This window comes from Ptychodera flava, chromosome 22 (genome assembly GCF_041260155.1).
Source record: "Ptychodera flava strain L36383 chromosome 22, AS_Pfla_20210202, whole genome shotgun sequence".
Lineage (NCBI taxonomy): Eukaryota > Metazoa > Hemichordata > Enteropneusta > Ptychoderidae > Ptychodera > Ptychodera flava.
Window position 1 is genome coordinate 29,869,569 of NC_091949.1, and position 20,163 is coordinate 29,889,731.

General features: G+C 38.6%; 1 protein-coding gene across 1 annotated transcript; it reads right to left on the minus strand.

Moving 5' to 3' along the window:
- Positions 1–2,819: 2,819 nt before the first annotated feature.
- LOC139123161 (EF-hand calcium-binding domain-containing protein 6-like) lies at positions 2,820–20,163 on the minus strand. Its single transcript, XM_070689229.1, has 15 exons — positions 19,581–20,163; positions 11,718–11,818; positions 11,242–11,417; positions 10,467–10,643; positions 9,897–10,034; positions 9,338–9,462; positions 8,834–8,973; positions 8,343–8,542; positions 7,244–7,360; positions 6,876–7,052; positions 6,226–6,358; positions 5,543–5,667; positions 4,794–5,210; positions 4,332–4,503; positions 2,820–3,912 (listed from the first exon to the last, which is right to left on the minus strand). The coding sequence occupies exons 1-15, from the start codon at positions 19,942–19,944 to the stop codon at positions 3,667–3,669; spliced, it is 2,808 nt and encodes a 935-aa protein (XP_070545330.1). The 5' UTR covers positions 19,945–20,163; the 3' UTR covers positions 2,820–3,666.

A 20,163-nucleotide genomic window follows, 5' to 3' on the forward strand; every position in this document is an offset into this window, starting at 1 on the left:
GCTTTTTTCATCTCCTTATGGATCACATTAAACGCAGACGATAAATTGTGAACAACTGCAATTTTAAAGATACACCTAGGGGTGCTATCGCTTATGCAAATAAGCTGCGACAGGTGGACCATGGCACGCGACTGGATGATGACGAATACACAGGCTTACAATGTATCAATCAACATGGCCTCCTGTAGCCGTCGTCTCTGCCTGCGCGATTTTTTACCTTCGTCACGCGCGCGCAACATCACATCGTCCACCCTCTTTCTTCTCACAGCACCTTGGAATACTATCAGGTACTCCCTTTCCCAATTGACGAAATGCTTTGATGGAACACTAACACGTAAAAAAGTCGATGTCGACTAAAGAGCAGAGATTGCAGAGAAGCGTTGGAACTATTTCACGAACTATTCCTGACAAAAAAACCCGGACTATCTCTGTCATTCATTAATCATGAGAATCTGAGGATTAAACTACTTTACTTATAAAACGTAAAAGTTTTTTATTGAAAAAGAAACGACATATAGGAAGAAACCAGCCAGCGCAGAAACTATATGTCCCCATCTTTCAGCTAACATTCACCCCTCCGACCCGACTCTCTCTGAAAATTTGACTTGTCTTATCTCTGACCACATATTTGCGCGCAAACCGTTAAAACACTCCATCATTTGACGCAAATTGGTTTCTTTTCAGATTTACATAGGGTCAGTGACTGCGACAACTTGCGAATGAGACTTTATTCAGGCGTAAATCATCCAGATCGACTTTCTGTTGCGTAATTGTCAATTTCATTCGCTCATTAAAAGCGTCTCGCTATCTATTCTCTCGTAATTGACTGCAGAAAAAAAACGTGTGCATTGAGCTTGGAGTGCCTAGCACATGTTGCGCGCGATCGACCATCCTTTATCCTGGCAACCGACTCCGCTATTTCCCACGTTTGGGAGATCGCTGTCCCCGTACAAACTGAAACGTGTATTTCCAATATTGAAATGCCACCGATGTGTCGTACAGCATGTTTTGAACACGCTGTTCACGGGGGTATTGCCAACGAGCTCCTTTTAACCCAAGTGCCAATCACTTTGGCCATAGTTCTACCTCTCTGGTTAGATGCAGCTTGCTGTTCGCTGACGGCTGTATGGAGACTCACACACGACCAACGCATGCCACTCGCGTGCCGTCCAATATGGCCCCAATTTCGCAACGGCTGTCCCAACCTCTTTTAATGCACTGGCAATATTACGAACGCTGTTCCGACTCTTTCACAGCGAAAAATACATTATGTCGACCCTAACTCTTTCGGTAAGGTTGTTTGCGAACTCTCACCTCCATGTCAATCGGCACTTAGACTTATTAAAGGTGGTCACGACTACAAGCCCATCCGACCTTGGAAACCCCGAACAACATGATCTCATAAAATTTGTTCGCCTTAAGTTTGGCCCAGTTTTACCGCGTATGATTTGATTTCATAAAGTATCAATTCGATGCGATTTGTATGGAATCCTTTGTCTGATTTCGATATGAGCTGGCGATGCGACCAGGACAAAAAAGTTATTAACAGAGGGGTGTTTTCATCTGAAATCAGAAATACAGCGACAGTATCAAGGGGCATTCCGTGTAAATCTACGATAACACGTTAGAAGGCATTGTTCCAGCGTTTTCCGCCACACGACGGCAACATTTCGAGTGGTAGGTTGAATTTTACCGAACAATATAGCCATACCACAGCTGAATATAGTTGAAGAAATCGCCTTTGAAATGTATAATGCCCATTTTAGTAAAGCAGACAATTTTAGTGTGTATGTGTGCATTTCCCAGTGTTGTCATCTAGCTCCAGGGTTGACACGGGCCACTCGGAAACCCAATGCCATATTATATGGTTGCCATCGGTACGGTTACTCTGAAGAAGGAAGAGTACTATTTTTAAAGTACTACATTTTTTCGTCATACAAGCTTTTGCCAAGCAATGACGTCATGATTCTTCGATAAGTAATCAGGACAGTTTCCGTCAAGACCGAGCCTCGATGCAATCTTTATCAAATATTCAAATATCCAATCAGAATATAAAACCGGTCAAATGATAAGTCTAGACACCGTTGATGGGTGCAGTAATTTGCTATATAGCATATTGAGACCATGGGCCATACTTAGTGTAAGCAACAAACTCAATCTCTCAGACTTCTTGAAACAAAATTTAAGGGAAACATAGAATTGTACGTGATCATCTTGTGAAGTTGTTGTAGTTCCTTCAACTCGAGTTTCGTAGGTGACTTGGACACTTTGATAATTTTACAGAGATTAACTGAATAGAAAAAAGAAAAAAGTGGTAGCTAAACATGAATTTCGCTTACGTTTTATCAGTATATCTTCTAAATTGAAACTATCTAGGCAAGATGATAATTCTAGAGTTTGGAGCATTTATCGTGAATTGAACATTATATGACTCGGACATACACAATACTGGAAAGGCATAAACTGTCGGCTTTCACCTTTATCCATCACTGGGCAATTTGTAACCGTTAACTGTTCAGTTCTTAGCGAATTCACTAAAATCCAATGCTACCAGTCAGTTTACCAAAATGACGTCACATTTTCAGGAAATTCTAAAACTGACAGGTAATCTAACTTAGTTGTCGTAGGCTCATGGCGATTTTTTTGCTCGGAATCAAATGACTTTTTTGTAAATTTAAGTTTACATTTCCTTCTTTTAATATCACTCGTTTACGTTGAGGCTTACTGATTTTGTCGGTTACAATCGGAATACTATACCAATCTTTGAAATTCTATCGGAGAGCTGTTCCTTATTTAACAGGTAAAAAATAGACACAGTGTATGTCATGAAATATTTATTCATGTGAAATTAATATCCCCCAAAATTCACAATTCAAATCATGAGTGAATTCCTTTCATAAAAGAGATCATTTCAATAGATACAGTGCAGATAATAAAGACGCCAATTAATTAGCACACCCTATAAATGACATTCGTCTCAGTCAAATTCAACAACCTTGTTCCGAAATTTTAACCTAAAAAACATATTTAACACAGTGAATATGAAGCATGTATGATACAAGGCACACTGTAATTGCAATATCAAAAGTTCTATAAAACCGTTTTCTTGAAGTTTGTGGACGGAAATGTATAATCGTTATCTCACAACTAAATATGTTAAAAAACAATATATCAAATACCAGTATTGTTCACACATTTGCAATTTTCAAACTGTACATATTGCAGCAACACTCCCTGCATACAAAATATAGACAAACAGAGCTTAGATAAGAAATTATAGATGTATGAAAAGCGATTTTGTCTGAGCACCGCGTCGAAGAAAGTCCAAATACTGGTATACTCTTTGGTCAACGTACCTCTGCTACTAGAATACTGGCCAACACCCAGGTGGCCAAGTAGTACTTTTATGTCGTATATCTCTTTCCTGGACATGTGATAATGCTGATAATTTTTTCTTTTGGTATTTAGTTTGACTTTTTGTGAAGATATTTGTACGAGTTGCATTTCAATAGTATCGTCTTACACAAATACTATAGGCATAGGACATTGACGATGCCCGCAAAGAGATCAGAATGTACTACGCAGATACTGATGATGTCACACTTTACAGACACTGATGATGTCACACTATACTCGGCAAATGAATGAATTGTAATAAGTTAGTGCTCAGATAGAAGCGTAGGGACTTTCCCTAATATCAGCTTTGAAAGTCTCGCTTAAAAATTTGTTGTAATTAATTTTGCCATTCATGTTTTCATCAAACTGCGACATCACGTGGTAAACCTCGTCTTCATCCATAACGACGTTGCATAACTGCATAACACTGCGGAATTCTGGGACGGACAAGTAACCTGAACGCTCTGGATCGAGTTTCTTGAAAGCTCGACGTAAATTCCGCCAGTCGCCGACCAACTGGAACAAATGAAATATGGGAAAAATGTCGTTTACTGGGGAGTATTACGACCGTCACATCAAGACAACGAGTCGCATCATATTGTGACAGACTGTGTAAATCTCGGTTTCCATTTTGTGGAGTGACCGTGCTCTTTCTGTCGACCTGTCTGTTTACTAAATTATTTTATTTTGAAAATAAATTTGTGAACCATCTCCCTCTCACCTCCCACTATCACCCCTTTCTCTCTCGTCCTCCTCCTCCCCCCCTCTCTCTCTCTCTCTCTCTCTCGCTCAGCTTTCTTCCGTTTCCACAATATAAACAGATGTTGTTTTTCGAATGAAAATTTCAAAGTTTTTGTGTAATTTATCTCGTCCTCACTCCACGTACTCGTCCGATGTTTGTATGACATGGGGAGGTGATTAATGGATTGTCCTACCTTCTGTCTAAGCCTCGCTGTCAGACCACTCAGTCCTTTCTGTGGTTCATCCACTATCGGTGCCAATGGTAAATCTGCTTGGGGATGTGACATCACGTGGGCCATTTGGTTACCAACGCGATGGGTTTGTTTTCGAACGGCAAATGGTCTCAAGAATTCGATGTAGTTTATCCTGAAAAGAATTAAAATAGGGCTCGTCAAGTTGGGGTATGAAAGGTACAAACTAAAAATAGAGAAACGTTGACAACGCTACAATTTTATGAAAAAATTATTTTTATTCACATTCATGAAAGTTTGTATATATATATATATATATATATATATATATATATATATATACATATACACAGATGTCGCAAAGCTTCCTATGAGGTTGTTCACTACTATGCCATTTTCCCATTTGCATTCTATACACAAAGTGTAACGTTGGTGAGATTTCTGTGATGAATAAGGAAAACTCACCTTCCATCATTCTTTGTATCGAATTTCCTGCAAAGCATTTCCAGTTCATAATCACTCAGCTGTACACAAAGTTCTTGCAGGATGTCCCTGTATTCTGTTCTACTGACAAATCCCGTGCCATACTGGTCAAGCTCAAGGAACTCACGTCTCAAGTCGTCCCACATGTAGTCGATCTTTGCCCTAAGGTTGTCCTCAAGCATGTCGGCGGCGCAGTTGAGTTTGCGCGATCGGATCATGAAATCAGCATCACCTCGCTTTGGCGGCATTAGTTTGGCGTTCGGGAAGGCCGCTGAGCGAAGGGAGTGTCCGAAATGGCGTACGAACTGCAGGAAGTCCAGTGTACCGTTGGCATTAGTTATCATAGAATCCCACAACTTCCGAATTTCACCTCTTGTCACTTCTGGTCTCACGTCGAATCTAAAAAAATATGATAATATCATTCAAGACTAGTTGGAAAGATGTTTCCTTTCTCTACAGATGTTTCAAAACCACTTAACGTTGAGGGCGTTTACATTGATGTTTACATTGTTGCCGAGGCAGAGCTGTATACATGAAAATAGTACGCACTGGAAAAGGCATCAGTACGCGATCAAATTCCTATGTCCTCGCCATAGCCCCTGGTCGTCCGCTCTTGTATTTTACATTATATGAAATAAAATTCGCAATTACACATCGTTGAGGGACTCTGATAGGTTTGCATATTAGGCCTAACAACCTGAGGGAAATAGTTGCAGTGACGAAACACTCACTTCTTAAGCAGTTCATACAGCATTTCTTGTGTCATTCTTCTTGAATTTATTTCATCCATTTCGTTGAAAGCTTCTTCAACTTCAGGATAATGTCTTTTCAACACTTTCTTGATCACCTTGGTTATCTAGATGAAAAATGAAATCGACTCGGTCAGCACATCTATGACGTAACAGTTATACCTAGTGAATTCTGTCAACACATGATAGGACACAATAACAGAGGCTAACTAATGAAAGGGAAAAATGAAACAAAAGAAGTCCATGATATACGTGAAGATGTTGAGTGGGGTAAACACACACTAAGGAGCCATAGTCGATATCGTTATATCTGCGCAGACTCCACTCCGATGTTCTCTACTCTGTCATCGTGATCTGCGACCGAACTTGGGCACACCAAAGACATTTGGTTTTGTATAAAATACACTTTAGTTTATGTACACGACAGACTGGCACGTCTTTTTTATCAATCAATTTGAATCACATCTAAACTAATACTTATATCCCTACCTAACTATATACCTACATATGCGTGTCCCTGAGTGCGTGTATTCACGCACTATACATACATACACTGAAGCACTAAAACAATATAAGTAATAAATATACAGAAAGTAAAATTAATGCGTAAGAAAAAGGAAAGGACGTTTAAACGGATAAAAGACGTCATTATCACGAATTCTAACCTCCTTAATTGATCTTCCTTTATTGAACTCTTCAAAATCCATGGGTTCCTCTGTTTCTTGGTGTTGGATCTTCATGACGTCGGCTTTCTTGACGACTGCGTCTTTCGATTCAAAGAGACTCGGAGCAGGACCCCTGTGAATATTTAATATTGTTACCGTTGGTGAACAGACAGAAAACAATGTATTTCACATTTGAGTAACTTGTATTTTCATCGTGGAAAATAAATTCACATAAATACTATTAATTCTCATTATAAGGTTATAGATTTATCATAATTTTAATTAGTCTATAATTTGTAACCAAGCGCAAGCATAAATATATTTCTGAGTGGTTAACGCACACTAACTTGTACTTCACTCATTTGCTGATGAGTTGAAAGCCACTTTTTTCTCGATCGCAGGGAATGATGCAAGGACTAAAATTGTATCGCTGTTTATTTGCCATCGATATTTGTGGTACAAGATTTCCTGTCCCTTGAATTTATACTAATAACACCGTGAACAGATGTTAAAAACGTCAGACATGTTAAATGGTATAGATATGAGGGCGCTGGTCTTTGGCCCTCGCTCGGCAGATCATAAATCAACAGGTGTCAGGATGGTGGATTGAGGGCGCGATTCGAAAATGAATTTCGATGGTAAACACTTACTTCGTATCGAACTGCGACATGAATTCTGGGTATTTGACATATCCCTCGTCGTCAAGGGGGACTTTATCTATCAATTCAGCAAACTCATCATCGCTGATTTCAATTTCAAATCTACTCTCAATTGCTGCACGGAATTCTTCCTGCGTGATGTGATCGTTGTGCTGTTTATCAATTTTGCTGAAATGACAAAAAACAACAATTTGGTTATTATTGCACAATCAGAGCAATCAATATAAAACCATGGTGAACTTAATGACTTTACCCGCTTTTTGTAGTACAGGCACACATCTATGGTGTCCACAACCATCTAGAAAACATCCAATAACAATGCATATTCATAACTTGGAAGACTATGTGTTACCACTCACTGAAATGTTCCCAATAAGGCCAAGAAGTCTCTCTGAAACAAGGCCATTAGTCTTGCTTCAACGGCGGTAATTGACGAGGCAGCGCTGGGACTGTGACTTCGAACACTCTTGTTGAATCTGAAAGAAATGACATCAAAATCACACAAAAATGAAGACGATAACGATACTTTCACTCTATGAAGGGCTTGACTCAACTCTGTAACGCCATCATGATGTTGCAGTGGTGTAATATTATCTTGTAAAGCATGCTACAAAAACAAACAATGACAACCTACTGTACAGCAAAGATTTTACTCCTCAGAACTTCATGCATGTGATGTAAAGTAAAGTAAAGTAAGCCTTTATTGAAATCGTATCTCATTTGGGATCTTGATCATAAAGTGCAATAAAGGTTTTACAAAATCAACAGCGAAAGAGTATATATATATATATATATATATATATATATATATATATATAATATATATATATATATATATATATATATATATATATATATATATATATATATATATATATATATATATATATATATATATATATATATTATATATATACGAGCGGACGTAGATTGATGTCATCATCGGACTGGCAGAGTGCTCAATAGTTGAACTAGAGCCATAGGTAGATGAAAGTCCGGAGCTGGATTATTAGATTAAAACATTTATTCGCTACTCAGAGTTTCGTGCATCTTGCGATGCAGTCATCAGGCAAGACTGCATCGCAAGATGCACGAAACTCTGAGTAGTGAATACATGTTTTAATCTAATAATCCAGCTCCGGACTTTCATCTATCTATCTATCTATCTATCTATCTATCTATCTATCTATCTATCTATCTATCTATCTATCTATCTATCTATCTATCTATCTATCTATCTATCTATCTATCTATCTATCTATCTATCTATATATATATATATATATATATATATATCTTTATATGAGGTCAATATATTACAGGTTCATAAATATTTTACTTTGTCTTTTTCATTTTTTATTGTCTGAGTTTAAAACATGTATGCATGTATGTATATGTAGTGCGAAGTGAAGCGTCAGTCAGGGACAGCGCCACCATTCGGAGAGAGTGAGAACTTACTTGTGGTTGGGATTTGACAATATATTATGTGGCATTCCAGTTTCACTTCTGTCTTGGAATCTCTGAAGGAATGTTTTGTACGCAATTTTGCCATTTCCCTTTATCTCCACTCCGCATCGAGCACAGAAACTATCAACTTGGGCGGCATCGAGCTTCAGGCCAAATTTTTCCAGAACTTTTATGAAGTCATTTCGATCGACCTTTGGTGAGAAAATACAAAAATGTGTTAATATCAGAGCGATTTTAAAGCTATAGGTTTGCCGAATTGTTGTGTTCTTTGTAGGACCCATTTACTTCAGTAACGATAGCGTTGTTCGGTATTGATAGGTTAAGCATTCGTACCCGATCAGACAAACCACAAAAATTCAACCACTCTTCATTTCTTTTCAATGAGAAGTCAAACTCAACATTGACATAAATGTTGTCAAAGGTAGATATGTTTTTTATGCTGGACGAAAAGTAATTTTGTCAAAATGAATACAAAATCTCACCTCTCCTGTCTTGTCCGTATCAAGTTTAACAAATTCACCGGACATGCTGGAACATCCTTCCCTGAACTTATTTTTCAGCCATCTTTCGACATTCAGCGATTTGGCACGTTCTATTTCAATTTTCTTAAGTTTGCGACCCGCTGCAAAAATAAAAATTGAGTAAATTTCTCATATATTAAAATCATGACAACCTTGTCTTTTTTCAGTGGCGTGCATTGTAAGTAAGATGACACAGGAATGAAAAATGAACACGCCATTGATGGACGGAAACAAATAAAACTCACATAGACACACAGACACACAGAGACACAAACAGACGTACACATACCAATTACTTCCCAAAATGTGACACGATAATGCTCTCAAAATAACATTCAGAATTTTGTTCGGATAATCTGTCTTGTCAGCCGCTATATTGACAATGGCAGTGACATGTACACCATGACACGGTTGACAACGGCATCTCGAACCTCGGCAACAGCGGCAAAACAAAATTTTACTTACACGCAGTAGATTCAGCGGAGTCGAGTCTCTCCTTGGACGGGCTGGCTGTTTGCTGACGTAGTGAAATACCCAGTTTGTTCAACATCTTCTCGCCATTGATCACTCCAACCCCGTCAACGTCATATCTAGGAAAAAGAGTCGTAATATGCTTATTTTTTGTAAACTTGTTATTCCCCTATTTTCTTTCTTTAGTAGAGTCCTTTGTTTGATCTTTGACGGAATAAATCACGAAGTACAGCTTTATGGTAAACTGGTTGTGTCGTTAAATGCAATTCACATGTTCAAGTCCAGGTTCTACTGAAGAGTTGGGATGATTTAAGTGTTCGTAGGAACAGGTAACGGCCTTGGTCGAAGGTTTTACCCTTGACCTATGTACTGAATTCAGAGCTTATCAAATTTAATCATAACAAATAATGCTGGTTACTAGGCTGAACAGCCAATCAGACGAGTCGAGCGATGAGTGTTGTCAACCATCGCCGTACTGCGTTGTCGTAAAAGGGTACATGTTTCCACAAGTGACATATTCTGTTTTGCCGTATTGGACGAAATATCGACTTACTTGGTCCAAAGTTTTTCAAACTCATCATCATCCATGAAGAAGAGCATCTTGTTGAGGACGTTGCGGAATTCTGGTTTCAAAATTCTGCCAGAGCCTCCTGGATTCATTTGAGGAAACAGATCTGCCACATCTAAAAACCTAAAGTAAAGTAATTCAAAATTATCATCAGCATTTTTGGCATGGGTTATTTCTATAAAATCTTAATTTTTCTACAATCCTTGTCAGCTTGATGCATATATTTTGCCATGTGGGACAGGGGAACAGATTGACGAAATGGAAGGTCAGACAGATGGATCGATAGAATAAGAGACAGGTAGACACAGTGAGACAGACAGCATATTATGGAGACTAACAGACATATTGACTTATAAGCGGGGAAGGCAGTTTGAAACAAAGTGGCAGAAAACCTCTGTAATAGAAAGAAAATATTCACATGTAAAGTGAGACACATGACGAGTTGTGATTGGATGTTTTGGTCTGCCCAAAAAATGACGTTGTTTTAGAAACTATGGTCAATAATCACCCTTATGTTTTTTGATGTCAGGATAATTGAGAACGACTTGTATTTACCTCTGTTTGGCCTTCTCTTTGAGTTGTAAATGAACTTGACTGGAGGTCATTGTGATTTTTTCCACATGGTGTCTGTTAACTGGATCCATCCATGCTGGCATCTCTGTGGATACTGGTTCCCGGAAAACAGCGTAAAATTCATCCAGCCGGATAACTTGTTTCTCACCAAGTCGTAACCTAAATGTTGATCAGAAATATTAATTTTGTGTTATTTAGAGGAAGAGAGGCCTTGTCTTCGGTCGGTAATTTGCATTTAGTAATATGTTATATGTGAAGTTGTGGATGTTAATCTGCTTTGCGCCACGCGTTAATATAAATATCATTTGTCAAAGCCATGTTTTCATCTTCCAGAAACGTAGTGTTTCAATGCGTTGTGTACGAGAAACCCACATACGGCATACTGATTCGGTTATGAAGAATACTCCGGAAGTACTATTTTGTCATGATTAGCCAGTTTTGCAGAAGGTTTAGAAAGCCGTAAAAAGAAAAATAATATCTGATATTTCACAACAAAGACCAAACTGTCGTCCTGAGAAAGCGGCAATGCATTTATATCTCCACAATTGACAGTAATATCCTAAACGTGTCTGTCAAAACCCTCTATTCTTGTTTTGAATTATGAACTAGGGTTTCAACGTTACTCCATCATCTTTCTGAAACTAGTATAAGTTCACAAAAATATCATGGTACCTTTACTGTATATCCTATGGAAAATGCCGATGAAAACGAAAACAACATAAATAGTGTACGTAGATGGCATATTTTCTTTTCTTACCTGGCCATAAGGTGATTGAACTGTTTTGGTCCCACAAATTTACCCACAAAGGTCATTACAATACGGTGCAAGGCATCTCTACTCACAGTTCCTCTACCCTCGGGATCATTTGACACAAACAGTTTTCTCAGTTCATAGAAACCTCGCTTGGCTCTGTCACGGAGTATCATCTCAAGCTGTATGATCAAGACAACAATACATTGGTTCACGTAATGTTTCACAAACGCCTGACTCCACCGGATTACCAGAGAGAGATGGTATCGAAATTTACAAGAAGCGGTTCTATTCTCTGTAATTGAGAAATTGTAAAACACTGTCCGAATCATGAGTAAGTTTGTGATAGAACCAGAGGCTAGATCAACATTGTATGATGTCAAAAGTATTGTCTATCTTTGCATCTGAAACTGTAAAATGAGAAAGTTTCAGGGTTGTACTATCGGTCACAAGACAAGATTTCAAAACGTCGATTTGCCTACCTCGTCAACTTCTAATCTAAATCTTGTGTCTGGTCTTTCCGATGCTCTTGAGGCAACACTCGCTCGACTTTCAGCACGACTTTGTAAATCAGCTCTTGCCCCTGAAAACAAAACATGATTTATCTTCATTTGTATTCTCCTCTAGTTGACGTACAAATAATACATTGTATATGGGTCAATGATTTCTACGCGACAGGAATACGTGTGTATACAAGTGTATCTGTATGTGTTTAGGTGGATATGATATACCTGTACGACGGTAAATCGAACATGTATACATGTGGAAAAAGAACTGAGTCCATTGTTGCTACAGAGACGTGTGTTGATTTCAGTGGCCGCTTGAAACGGGAAAGGTGACGCTATTTACTTCTCTCTAGGAGAATTAAACAGGCATAAACTTGCTTTAATATTTTTAAGTGTGACCTTTTTATTGAACATCTCTATGAGTAGCGTATAATTTCTTAATCAATTATGCAAGGTATGGTTACTCAAACACATGTCCTATTTTTTTAAGCAAGCATTTCTCACAGTACTTGTCACAATATTCATGCGCATTGTGATCTCTTAATGTCGGTGTTAATGTCACATTTTAATAGCATTCAATGCCGTGCCACTTAGACTAAGAACGTTAAAAATATGCAGTCGGGGTCATTCAATTTTGCGACAGGTCGATAAAACTTGTAAGTCTGGGAAGGAAAGTTTGCTTTATCTGTCTTACAGAGGGAGGAGCAGTTTTAGGAAGAATGGAAGCAGTGACCATTCAGTGGGGTTTATAGTCAGAAATTGACAGATTAAAGCTTCGATGGTACAACAAGGAGACACCCTCGAGGTTGCCCCAACGCTTCTGTTTATTTTAAGCTCCATCGCCGACCTGTATGAAAGACAAAGGCTGTACACATGTCGTTTGCACACTAATGCCCCCTTGAGCTTTTAGAACGGTGTGATTAATTTCCCCACTTAGCTTAATTGTTGTTGTCAACTTGTAAAATAGCAGTAACGTGTCTTTCAAATGCGAAAACGTAACTAAATTACACAACAGTATTTCAGCTGTTCAGAAAACCCACTTCACACAATACCATCATTTGCTATTTACTGAAACTGTATTTCACCTCTGTGTCCAAGCTCATTATAGTCCCCTTCCCTGGTATCCATAGCAACTAAACTGACCTCTGCACTCGAATCTAAATATTTAACGATCAAAGAAATGTGATCGATATTTCGAAATTGCCGGCGATTCTTTGTGAAGAAAATGCAATTATTATTTATTAACAGTGCGATTTTGAGAACAGCTGGAAAATCGTTATTGATGAATAATTTGGTTAACTGGTTCTTAAAGTTCCAGCAATTGTCAATGTCAATAATATTGTAATTTCGTTTTCTAAATGAGTAAAAAACAGGGTAACAAAAAGACTAACTCCAATGCAATAAGTTCTAGCACTTACTTGAGTAAATATATATTGGGCAATATTAGATTTAATAATAAGAAAACGGCGCGGTGACAACTTAATACTTCTACAAACATTCTCTAGTTTCTATGTGATCCGTAGTCTGCTCACTGTTTTGCAAGTCTTATGAGTTCGGTCATGGTACACATAATGTTGAAATATGATAAACTGAGTGGATGAAGTCGGTCTCATATTCCTTGTGTTTTTATTAAAACACTCGAATGTTCAGCGGTATAATAGCAGACACGCCGTTTCACGTTTACGAGGTCAGTCACACTGCTAGCTTTGAATCTCCGACTGTATACAGCAACTACGAATATTTGGCTTCGCTGTTTGACGAATATAAAATTTTATGTTCGAAGATTTTTACCAGAAGTGGCACTTTTTCCGACCGCAAGCGGCATTTCAATTTAGAAATTCTGCCCTGTCTGTGAGGGTTGAAGCATTGTGGCGGTTGCTAAGCAACCTCAAAGATGGCGGAAGCCAGTTTGTTGAAACATGGGGCACATTTCCAAAGAGCGGAAATTGTACAACGATACCGTGTTCAAACACATCCATTATTTAAAACCATGCTCTCGACTTCCACTGCCTGATTCGTTTATACTCTTATCAAAGCGGATTTATTTTTTTATTCAAACAGTGATTCTGACATCTTTGAAGTAGTCTCACACTGAGGTGCTCGTAATGACGCTTTCCGGAATATTGCATTAAGCTTATATTGTTAGACACAAGTTTCTGTTACCGCAATGTTTTCATCAGAAAATGTCGATAAAATGGTACGGAAGACTCGCTTTGAAATTGTAAAGCGTGACTACCATAGTCAATGAAATATACACCGACTTATAGTTTAAATTACCCAGACTGAGGCCAAATGGTGACGACACAATATTAATCAATCAATCTTCATTGTGCACGACATACTCTGACAGAAAGTAAATTACAAATGTTAAGTGAACAATACGGCAGGAGAAAATAGTAAACATTTCGTGAAAATCCTTCAACGACACAGCCCAGGTAGCGATTTACGTTTATCCGGGTACAGCTTAAATGACTGTACTATTATCAAGCCGTGGCTGTTGTCAGTAGATTTTATATTGTCGATTACAATTGCAAGCATGTGCAGAATTTCCACACCCCTTACATGCCATTTGCCACGGGTCAGTAAACACATTGTCTGGTCATGGCGTCTAGGTCACACTTGCAGTCGGTTTGAAAAGAACAGGGCATCATGGCAGCTCACCCATGACAGAAAGTATATGGAAACCGTACTCGACGAAGGCAACAGACAGAAGACAAATAAGTCCAGTATTGAACTTCCCCTGAAGCTGAGTGTTTCCATTCGCATGTTGCCATAGCAATGAATAGCATGTACTTCGACCTGCTAAATAAGCGTCCCCTTGTCCTATAGTAGAACCAGGTGATGAAATAGAGTATTACACCAAACATAACTGGGGAAATTAACATGGTAATTGCGCTTACATCTAACATTAATATTTAAGCTTAATATATTTTACTTCAGGTAATTTTGCTAGATCTGAATCTCCTGCCATCTTGTTTTGCAAATCAATCTTGTTGAAGAATAGACCCTTTGGCTCTGAGTATAGGTTATACACAAAGATACGATCTTTCTGACATACTTGAGATGTTATTACAAAGTCCAGGTAATTCTTAGCGGGAGGGCGACCTTCCCTGACCCGTATTTTCAAACAGAGATTTCCATACAGAATCGAGTGTCAATGAAGTAAAGCCCCATGTTAGTTTAGTCTAACAGTGACTGGTATGGTATCGAATTCCGTATGCTTTGCACGAGATCGATTTACAGAAATTCGGTCTGGGTTCAGCTTTTTTCGACCAACAGACAAGATTATGAAGGATGTCTATGTGACGAAATACTTCGGAGAACCTTTTTTCTATCTATTCTTTCATCTCCTTAATTTGTTCGACGCGTGCAAGTTTAGATCCAAACTGTGCACTACAAACTCGGCGTTATAAAATGATTTGTGACAGCCAGCATAAAAAATGTCCACCTGTTATAGCCTATGACTTTCTTAAACCTTCGATGATTGGTTTGACTTCAATCAGAAAGTACCAACCAGTGTCTCTCAAGTAAACAAAAACAAAAACACATGATAAGTCGCATGCACTTTTACACTATCACATGAAAAGTTGATAAATAACAAATGTTATGCTGGCTGTCAGGGAAGAAAAAAAATCAATATCAGTTTTATGGTTTTACTGAATAACAATTTAAAGTTGCCAGTTATTCAAATTGGCCATGACGTCATCGGTTTTGGAAACATAACCCTTGTTGGGCTTATGCCAATAGACATGTTCAATTTGATGGCGTTGGTTTTTGAGTTATCACTCAAGACTGTAGCATCGCCTCCTTGAAACATAACGCATTCTTTTCTTGAAGCATTATTTACATAGAAAGACTAGCCTTTTGCACGGACAACTTTGTAATCTAGGTGTATGTTTCCTAAAGCAGACTCTACTTTTCTGTCAATAGAAGAAGGTCGTAACTGACCGTGTAAACCGTGGGGTTATTTTTTATCGGCAGAATTCTTCGGTCACTTGGCAGTAGGCAGTGCATGTCTATGGGCGTTCTGGTGAAATCTTTGTGACCGGGTCGTACAGGTCCGCTGAACTCAAGTCGATTGTCGAGTAATTTAACAACAAACCCTTGCTGCCTTGCTGTTCAATGCCTGCCCTGTTCAGTGAATCAGGCTTTTAAATTTCTGAAAAGCCTATGACGCATGGTAAACTTACGGCCGTTAATCTCGTCTCCATCGACGATAGCTCTGATAAAGTATTTCGTATTGAACGTCCTTACAACTTTGACCATCCTGTCTCCTAATGAACAGGGTGATGAAGAGTTTGGCCTGTAAATTTATAATGCCCATCACCGTGCTCAATATTAAGTTTGCAACTTTTCTTCTCAATTTAACTTTTTAATGTTTGATTAATAATTTTAAAGAGGATTCTATATGGACACAGTGGCTTTAATCATGGATGTAGTTATTTCTACCTGCATGCTTTAACTGTGAAAATTGTAATAGTCATAATGGACTAAAATGACACTTCCTAGATTTCATAAGTATTCTCCCCTTTTAACCTGGTTTGTAGTCCCCCTCTACTGTCCATGGCTTGATAGACGTAGACATAATAGGAACCAATTGATGATAATTGGATAAATGGAACGAAGAGAATTAAGATGAGAACTGTCAAACTTAAGCCCCTTGTCAAACATAACAGTTTTAATAAACACTTGTTACTGATTACTTCCTATTAATCTCTTTACGTAATTATTTCCACAAAATTTAAACTCGTGATGTCTCATTTGGAAATTAAGTTTTGTTTGGCAGCTTCGTCTTCTTCAGGACATGGCATTGACGTAACTTCAAGTAATATCTGTGCGGTATCTTTGTAACAAGTGATGTACATAGTTTAAAGACTTAACACAAATATGTCTCTAACTCTTCACGATAGCATTGTGTATATACTACATCACATGTGAATTGCTTGCTATCAGGTTCGATAATAAACATGATTGTTGTTATCATATTTCTTGCCCAGAATGTTTAATTTGTAAGATGTTTTGTGACATGGCTTTCTTCAGTGTTTTTTGTTCATCAAAAGTGTACCGATAAAAGTCCCTTGATGATAATGTGTTGAGGGAAATAGTGTTTATATTGTGTTCTGGAGTATTGCGTCTGTTTTGGTTTATATATCCCTAAGTAAACTATAGGAGAGATATTATTACATTAGACACTGGAACTGTGTTGACTACATCGCTAAACAGCAAACGATAACAGCTAAACTAAGGTTAATTCATCGCCATAAGATGTATCGTAGACGGACATTAACGTATATGTTTAAGGCTCTTGAATCCTGTTGAGCTCAATTTGTAAACTGAAAACGTACAGGTACCGATATAGTGTTGTGTTGATTATCTCGCTACCTATTTATTTTACTGACTCCAAAGAGACGGGGTCATAGAGGTCATGATTGCCTCTGATCGCTATGGACTGAAACGGAATAATTTATGACCGACAATGGGGTAGTTCATGGAAAGATCGATGATTTCGAAAACTCTAAACGTGAATTGTTTTTGAAAAAGTAACTCAATAGATTTTGTAGTGTAAAAAGACAAATATCCCATGATTCCTTGGCAACTGACAGCATAATAATTAATTTGAGAACGACAAAACGTAAAAGGAAATACATGAAAGGTTAACACCCAGCTGCTAATTGGATTAAAAAATTAACTTACACCTATCAAGTACTTGATATCTTTACACTGCCGCCTAGGGTCAGTCTTTCAAAGATTCTCGCGTGTAAACAAGTGATAAAATTTAAGTAAGATGTCAGGGTGCAATGCATTTAAATAAACACAGGACAGTATCATGACCGCCGTGGTCTGAGGAGACTCTTTCCTCAGCACGGTGCCTCAATTTCATACAAGGACCGTGGTCTAAGACTATCAAATGCAAATTCAATCGCCATTTTCGTCTTATACATTTAGCGCCATAATCTTAACAAATTAATCGTTCGGAGACTGACATGAGTTTGAAGTACAGCCGTTGTTAGTTGAACTGACCGTAACAATGGGACCCGGATCGATTGGTAGTCAACTCGTGATTGTTCGCTTACGTAACGACTATAAATATCAACAACAATAAACACACAAGCGCTGTTTTCTCTCGATGAATGAACACATATGAAATAGACATGAGTGAGTTCTGTCTCCTGGATATTGTAATAAATTATACACGTAACTCGCCAGTTGATACCTTGGTCCGTCAAATCTTCTGTTTGATGGTTGTTGGCAAACTAATTTGCGTACCTTTTGTTCTGCTGTACTATAGTTTAACCACTGTCTACAAGGATTTTTGAACTCAGAGAATCGTGTCGTTACTGCGACAGTTTTTAAGAATTTCATGGCCTTATGATTTGATTAAATAATTTTATGTGTTGACAAAGTTTGAACTATTTCAGTCCTTTTAAAAACACAACGTTAAGCCTTACATTATATTGCAGTCAAGTGAAATGTTGACCATGGTGAATACATATTTGGATGCAAATTAAGTGTTGCTAAATAGAAACTTGTAGGTCATGTGGAATGGTATCGTTACTCACTGTATCGTGTAGCAAGCGATCAAAACTAATAAACTCTACTGAGCCTACCTGGATTATTATCAGAATATTATTAGGGCAATGATGTACAAACAATGGTCTTTAACAACCTGTAGACGACCTGTGACCAAAGTGCAGCCATGTTTGTTTGTTTTACACAATGCCTCCACCCTAGCATTTTAGGTAGCATGCAGCTGGTTTCTGACACACGACGTCGAAATTCTTACATCTCCAATGACTGCATTCTGACATCGAATAGAAGAATGGTTTTTAAAGAACTGAACCGTACACCACTGGTTTATGGTTGTTATAGAATCCAATTCTCGTATCATTTTCTTATTTGGTTGACATGTCAGTACACAATAGCAACCAGCCGTATAACAACCAACCCCAAAACCGCGAACTCTGACCTCTAGTGGTCGGTGTTTTTGTTAACCCCCTCCTTCTAGTTTTGTCCCGGTAGAATCACGCTCTTTTACTTCTTACGCGTTCATTAAGATTTAAGAAGTGACTTCCTAATGATTGGGTTTTCATATTTAGTGGAGGTATGATAAGCTTTAGCGCCCTAAATCAGCTAATCAAGAAGCAACAGTAGCTGGGTCTTGTAATCACAATGTCAACATTTGCTCTCAGCTTTAGAGAAAATCTCCGGGATTCCAGAGATCCGACTCTCCAAAACCATCAATCCATGCTCGTTTGTAACCAAGCTCACTTTGAGAAGGAATGGTGATTTATTCTCTTTTGAAGCGATGAGTTCCTGCAGTTCGTAATGAATCCATTCCAAATTCATGGGTAAATTCAAAGCACTTGAATATATTAGGCGTGCCACTTGTGTATTCAAAGGGTTTATGTGATTGTGAGCACTTTCAACGATGGTTTACTAGAATGCTAATGTCAACTCCACCAGAGACCGTAGAAAAATATTACTCCATCGAGACAGGAGAGGTTGTCAGAGTTTCATGCTGCCAGACTGCAGTTTTATACCCAATATGTTATACATATCGATATGGTAATTTCAACCTCAAAGCTATTTTTTATAGTCATTGATGCGACTTACAGTTATGAGCACCTGTGCAATTTACCGCGTTTATTCATAGACAGTAGCTGTCTATGGTTTACCAAAGAGAAGACGCCAAACATACAAACACTCCCTTTTGTCATTCACCGTCACAATCGTGTATCAAGAAACTCACAGCTGTTTTAGGCGGGAAAACATAACCTGTTGCTAATCACAGGCACTGTGTGACAACGTGCATTTCAATAAGTATGGACGATTACTTACCAAAGACAGGCAGCTTAGTTTTAGCTGGGTCCCCGACGGTCACTTCAATACCCTCGGGTATTGTTGGGGAAAACGGACCCGGGATTCGCGGCAGAATCTTCTTCGCATCAAGGGAATCATGTAAGACATCTCTACCTGTTGCTGAACGAGACAGTCTTGGCGTGATATGGAACGGTATTTCGCTGGCTGCCCGTGGTGGCGGGTTGGAAGATGGCCGTTCACCTGCTCGGCTCGATAGTCCACGAATATTCAGCTTGTCTGGGTTACCTAGCCGGGACAACGGATGAGGGATCTCCGGCAGGTTTCCTATTTTGGCCTGGCTCATTTGCGTCGATGGACGCTGCTGAACGCTTGCCTGCGACATATCTTTTTCCCGGTGATTATTATGAAAAACCACCAATGTACAGGAGAGTAATAGTCAATGGTAGCACAGGCTAATACGCCTGAATCGTCCCACGACAACCTACCTGCTTTAGTAATCAAACAATTGCCGTCGTTACTAGCAACGTCGTCGCCTTCATTGAATTGCAAATGAGCTACCTTGGCGGCCATTCAAACAAAGTCTTGAGTTCAGCTCCACTGT